At 37.3% G+C, this 7,157-nt stretch overlaps 1 protein-coding gene across 1 annotated transcript; it reads right to left on the reverse strand.

Moving 5' to 3' along the window:
• Positions 1–4,838: 4,838 nt before the first annotated feature.
• LOC120282347 (protein transport protein Sec61 subunit gamma) lies at positions 4,839–6,944 on the reverse strand. The gene is made up of 3 exons (XM_039289155.1): positions 6,784–6,944; positions 6,581–6,696; positions 4,839–5,114 (listed from the first exon to the last, which is right to left on the reverse strand). Exons 1-2 carry the CDS (start codon positions 6,875–6,877, stop codon positions 6,581–6,583), a joined length of 210 nt encoding a protein of 69 aa, XP_039145089.1. The 5' UTR covers positions 6,878–6,944; the 3' UTR covers positions 4,839–5,114.
• Between the last annotated feature and the right edge of the window lie 213 nt (positions 6,945–7,157).

Consider the following 7,157-nt stretch of genomic DNA (forward strand, 5'->3'; position numbering starts at 1 on the left):
AATTGAGTCTACTTATGGTCCATCTGTTTTTGAAAGCCCACGATATGCATTATTCAAATTGCTGCAGGAGAATTCAGTAACTGACTATTATCATACATTCACAAGCTTGGCTAACAGAGTAGAAGGATTATCTAATGAGGCATTATTGGATTGCTTTATTAGTGGGTTGAAAAAGGAATTACAACGGGAAGTTATTCCTTGGCAACCTGATTCAATTACAAAGGCAGTCACTCTAGCCAAATTGTTTGAAGATAAATATGGTTTTGTTGAGAGGCTAGTTAGATCTAAATCTACTTACAATCCTGATGTTTCTGTGGCTTTTCGAAAACAACCATTGGCATTGCCAGCCCCAGGAAATTCTGTGAAAGTGCCAGCATTACCAGGACCATCTAATACTGCTCCACACTTCAAGAAAATGTCATATGCTGAGTTACAGGAGAGACGAGCAAAGGGGTTATGTTACAATTGTGATGAGAAGTTCTCTCCTCAGCACAAATGTCATAATCGAAGATTGTTGCTTTTACAATGGGATGAGGAATTGGAGGGTATGAATGAGGTTTCTGATGAGATTTTATCATAATCAACCGATCAGTTGCGAGGGAGTTTTCAATCTCTTTCCTTACATGCTATGGATAGTACACGATTTCGGGTACTTTAAGATTCTTCGGGTATATAAATGGGCATGCGGTGCAAGTGTTACTTGATGGTGGCAGTGATGATAATTTCTTGCAAACCGAGAGTTGCTAATTTTTTTACGAGTTGCCTATTCTTCCAATTCCATCCTTTAAGGTGTTAGTGGGGAATGGTAATGCATTGCAAGTAGAGGGATTGATTATTGGCTTACAAGTGATCATTCAAAAGACTGTGCTTAATGTTGATGTGTATTTGTTACCTGTGATGGGAGCAGACTTGATCCTGGGTACTTCATGGTTAGCAACACTGGGTCCACACATAACAAATTATAACAAATTGTTCATTCAGTTTGTTTTACAGGATCGCTAATCACTTTTGCAAGGTGATCAGTAGTCTAAAAACCACAGTATGACATCAATTCATCGACAGTATGAGTTATATTCTACAAAGGCCATTGATTCTTGCTATACTTTGTCAATATCTGATGTGGATCAGCAGAACCATCCAGGTACAAATTTATCAATTCCACAGAACAGCCAGAATTTCCCTCAATTACATTTTTCGGATGAACTGGCTGAAGATTTGCAGCAAGTGCTATTCAAGTATCATACGGTGTTTGATGTACCTATGGGTTTACCGCCTTCAAGGAAGTGTGATCATGCTATTCCTTTAATTCATGATGCTACACCAGTGAGAATTAGACCATACAGATATCCTCATTCTCAAAAAAATGAAATTGAGCAGATGGTGAAAGATATGCTTCATGAGGGGATTATTGAACCAAGTACAAGCCCTTTTTCATCACCGGTGTTATTAGTCAAGAAAAAAGATGGGTCTTGGCGCTTTTGCACCGACTATAGAGCCCTTAATGCTATCACTGTTAAGGATGCTTCTCCAATTCCAACGGTAGATGAGCTGCTGGATGAGTTATATGGAGCTAAGTACTTTTCTAAATTGGATTTGAGGTCAGGGTACCATCAAATTTTGTTGAAACCGGATGATAGATTTAAAACTGCCTTTAGAACACACAGTGGACACTATCAATGGTTGGTGATGCCATTTGGGCTTTCTAATGCCCCGGCTACTTTTCAAACCTTGATGAATCAAATTTTTCAATTTGCATTCAGAAAATATGTCCTAGTGTTTTTTGACGACATTCTTGTTTACGATGAGATCTTGGGAAGATCATTTTGAAACATTTAGAGGTGGTTCTTCAGACTTTACAGGATCATCAGTTATTTGCAAAACTATCAAAGTGTAGTTTTGGTTTGCAACAGGTCGATTATCTGGGTCACATTGTGTCTGTTCAAGGGGTGGCTATGGACAACTCTAAGGTTCAAGCTATATTGAATTGGCCTGTTCCTGGGAATTTAAAACAATTGAGGGGGTTTCTTGGTTTGAGTGGATATTATAGGCGGTTTATTCAACACTATGCTACTTTAGCAAAGCCATTGACTGACTTGCTGAAGAAGGACAACTTTCACTGGGATTCTGCTGCTGATGAAGCCTTTCTGAAATTAAAACAGGCTGTGACAACTGCTCCTGTGTTAATACTTCCTGATTTTTCACAACCTTTTACATTGGAGACTGATGCTTCTGGTACAGGTATAGGAGCTGTATGCTGAGTCAAAACAGACATCCCATTGCCTATTTTTCCAAGAAGATGTCAGCTAGAATGCAGTCTCAATCTACCTACATTAGGGAGTTATATGCTCTGACAGAAGCTGTTGCCAAATTTAGACATTATCTAATTGGTCACAGATTTATTATCAAGACGGATCAACAGGCTTTAAAACATTTATGCACTCAGGTTATACAGACACCTGAACAACAACGGTGGTTGCCAAAACTACTGGGTTTTGACTTCTCAATTGAGTACAAGCCTGGTTGTGAAAATGTGGTAGCTGATCGTTTATCAAGGTGTTTTCAAATGGCATTTTCTACTTCACATAACGGTGTCTTACAATTGATTCGGACAGCACAGGCTCAAGACACACATTTTTCAACGAGATCATTCAGAAATTGTTCGGGGAACTCAAACTTCTAGTGATTATTCTTGGAAACGAGAATATTTTTGTTTTTGGCATGACAAAATTGCTGCTCCTCCTAATTTTCGATTACAACAAATTCTCCGATCGAATTCCATTCTTCATTATTGGGAGGTCATGCGGTCGATTGAGGACATTTTGTTAGATTGGCTCGCCAGTTTTACTGGCCTGGAATGAGAAAGGCAGTAAAGGAATTTGTAAAAGCTTGTGAAATATGTCAGAAAGCAAAGCATAGTAACACTCATCCTGCAGGATTGTTACAGCCCCTCCCTATTCCTCAACAGATATGGGAGGATATAGCTATGGATTTTATTTGTGGGTTGCCTTTTGCAAGAGGTTATTCAGTGATATTTGTAGTGGTGGACAGGTTTTCAAAGTATGGACATTTTATTCCTCTTAAGGAGGATTATACAAGTCAATCGGTTGCTCAGGTTTTTATTGCAAACATTGTCAGGTTACATGGAGTTCCTAAATCCATTGTAAGTGATCGAGATAAGGCTTTCACAAGTAAGTTTTGGCAAGCACTTTTTTTCATCAAATGGGGACTAACTTTGGCCATGTCTTCTTCTTATCATCCGGAAACTGATGGCCAAACAGAGAACTTAAACAAGGCGATTGAGCATTTCTTACGTTGTTTCATAGCGAGATAATCCTAAATCTTGGGTTGATCTCCTTCCTTGGGCAGAGTTGTCCTACAATACTGCCTTCCATACAAGTTTGGGAATGACTCCTTTTAAAGCAGTCAATGGACGAGACCCTCCTGTCATGGTACCTTATCAACTTAAATCTGAAGATCCAGTTGCTGTGATGGATCTACTACAACAAAGGGATAAATTGTTACAACAAATGAAAGCAAATTTGTTAAAGGCACAAGCTCGAATGAAACACTTTGCTGATAAGAAGAGAAGTGAGGTATCCTTCAATGTTGGAGATTGGGTGCTTGTAAAACTACAGCCATACAGGCAACATTCCCTTTTTCTGCGAAAGAATCACAAACTCAGTATGAGGTACTTTGGTCCATATCAAATTGTGCAACAAGTTGGTAAAGTGGCTTATAAGTTAGACTTGCCAGAGGGAGCTCGTATTCATCCTATTTTTCATGTATCAGTCCTTAAACCTTTCAATGCAGGGGTGCCTGGTAGTATCTTACCTCTTCCTTGCTTAACTGATGAACGAGGTCCTATCATACGACTCAATTTCTATTGCAAACAAGAACAATTCTCGGGAATTCTAGACCAATTCAATGAGATACTAGTATCTTGGTTGGGATTGCCCGATTCTCGAAAAATTCTTGGGAAGATCTCAGCTTATTCAAGAAACAATATCCACATTTCATTACAGACCTTGAGGGCAAGGTCTATTTTGATGGGAGGGCAAATGTCATGTTGCCTTACAAGTTCAAAGCCAGATCATTAGAAGTAAATTCACAGGTGGCGGTGAATGCATCGCCAATGACAGCTGGAGAAGTGGATGGAGACGTGGACGGCCAGGATAAATTACAAGAAAACAATCCAACGGTGCTAGGAGTATGGAACGGGAAACGAAGGCAGAGGAGAGCAAATACTCGTCTTCGGGATTATTTTTGGGGATAAAAGAGAGCTGGAGAAACAAAGGAGGAGATATCGGAGAAGAAGATTGAAGGCCGTTCTCAGAGGAGATCGGAGAGGAATTCGGTGGAGGTTCTCTGCTGGGTTTGTTTACCTTACAGTTTGTTGATTGTTCTTGTTTGGAGTTGATGTTGTTTGATGTTTTCTTTAGAACTGTTAATCAGTCTATGTGTTGATTGTTGATAAATGGAAATCCTAGATCTGAGTATATTCTACTGAATTGCTTGAATGTATTTCAAAGATTAGGATCTTTGGATTTCTAAGTAATATTGAGATAAACTCTAGTGAAATAGCTCTGATTTAGGGCTTGATTTCTCTGTGAATGTTCTGAATTTACTTGGGAATTTGAATTTGGAGCTAGATCTCATTGATCTAAGCAGGGATCATTACATGTTTCTCATTCCTCCATTTTTCTTCCATAAGTGTTCCTAAAGGAAGGTACCAAAACACAAAGAGGACCTTCAACATGTCTTCATGCCCATAGACTCCAAGATGATATGATAATAATAATTGAATTAACATGATTAAATAATGGTATTGCAAATCACCATGACAATCAAAATTAATTTAAGCAGATGTATCATGGGAAGCACTTCCACAGAAAACAAAGAAAAGTTTCTCAACAATGATTGTAGTAAGAAAACAAGGAATATAAGAATCAAATCCTTGTCATAGTTGTACACTATCAAATTTAAAGTCAATTATAAAAACATTCGGTGGTCAGAGGAACAAGAAGTGGCAATGCATGACATGAAAACTCTCATCCTTTGTTTCACATTCTTGCTCTCCAAAGAGAGAATATAAAAACCTCGGATCTCTAATTTTTCTGCAATTAAGAGATCATATGAAGTTAATTAAAATAAAAAATAAGCATAGATAATGCAACATGTGAATTGAATAATGAATAATCTACTAATGATATTTCATAAAAGTCTATCGAACATTTATAAAATCACCCTAAGTTTGCAATTAATGCAAAAGACACTCCAATACAACAGCCTAATGACCACCAGTTTCTCTAAAAAAAAAAAATATTAAAAAAATTAAAAGAACATTTCTAAATTGCATATCACATTATATAAGATATCCTGATCCTTGACTGACATGCAAGTCTAAATAAGAGATTAAAAAAAAATGATCAGGACATGCACGATGAGCAAAATACTCATAGAATTTATATTTTCATCAATAGAATGAACTATCTGCACTCAGAATCTATAATAGACCACTTCCACTTGTATGAATATTATTGACTTTTAGTTGGGTTCCCCAGATTCCCACCATCGTTTGCTCCTCCATACATGATACAGCATGCTTTATTTACAGTATTTAGAACATTATATATATATATATGCTAACAACTGCTTGTTGAGATATGAAGGCATTATTTTATACTCAAAGAAAACAATAATAATTTTTAAAAAATCAACATAGAGTCCACTAAATATTCTTTTAATGTTAGTTGGATGACATGCATGAGATGAGTCCAAGAGCCCTCAGATGGCCATTGTTGAAGACATAACTGTCACTGTCCAGTGGCAAATCAACAACTCAACGAGCAAATCATGCAATTGAGCAATGAAATATGAGCAATTCAGTGGTCATAATCAATCTTCCATAAGATGAAGACATGTGTCACTACCGAATCATCAAAGTATAAACCTAATTCGACAATAAAACCATTCACATAAGCAATAGAAGATGTGATTTTGACACCCTCAATTGAAAATCTAAGATGAAGAGATGCATTGCTACAATTCATCATAGAACAAACTTGATTCAACAAGCACATGATTTATATGAGCAATGAAATATGATAAATTCAGTGACCATAGATTCCTTAATTAGCTACAAACTTTGTAAATCCAGGTAATTGTAATCTTAGAAAACTAAATTTATAACCTAAGTTGAAGCCATGCAAAACTAAGAATTCATCACAGCATAAACCTAATTCAACAAGCACATCTTCCATATGAGCAATGAAGTATGAAAAATTCAGTGATCATAATCATTTTGCAATAAGTCATTGTGTAAATTGTAGCTAAAAGTGATCTCCAAAAAAAACAAAAAACAAAACCAAAAATGAAGAACGCTTCAGCACCAATTCATCATAGAAAAAAAAGCCTGTTCATCAATTATAAAAATATAAACTTTTCAAGAAATATCATACATTGAATCTTTGCAAATCAAAAGAACAATTCAACAAAATACACAGCAAATCCAAGCAACAGAAACGAATCCTTGTACCAAGAAAACTAATTAGAATTCACTGACAATGTCGATCTGATGTACCTAGCCGGAACCGACGATGATGTTGTTGATCGGGATGAAGATAAGCTTGACGAAGAAGCCGACGAACCCCATCACCACGAATCCGATCGCCGTCCTCACTGCTACCTTCGTGAACTCTGCATCTCCATCCAATCAAAACGAATCAAAAAACACCCAAAAAAAGGGGAAAAAAGCACAGAAATTCAGATTCACAGAAGACAAACCCTTGCGATCCGGCTTGTGGCAGCGCTTGACAAGCCGAACGCTATCTTTGGCGAATTCCCGAAGGGGATCAACGACGGAATCGAGGGCATCCATCAGAGCAAACGAGAGAGAGAGAAGGAAATGGCGAGACGAAACCCTAGAAATCGAGATCGCGAACCGAAAACGAAAGGAGCTTGTTTATCAAGCTTCAGTCAATCCTGACCGTCAAATCGCTTCCAGATCATAATGGACGGATGAGATGTTTTTATACATTTTTTTTTCTAATAAAATAGATGGAGAAGTTAATACCTAAACACGTGTGCGCTCGCATCCATCATGTATAAGTTAAGGTTTAAATTTGATTACTTAATAAAAACATGAATATTCTACGTAA

Source organism: Dioscorea cayenensis, chromosome 3 (genome assembly GCF_009730915.1).
Source record: "Dioscorea cayenensis subsp. rotundata cultivar TDr96_F1 chromosome 3, TDr96_F1_v2_PseudoChromosome.rev07_lg8_w22 25.fasta, whole genome shotgun sequence".
Taxonomy (NCBI): Eukaryota; Viridiplantae; Streptophyta; class Magnoliopsida; order Dioscoreales; family Dioscoreaceae; genus Dioscorea; species Dioscorea cayenensis.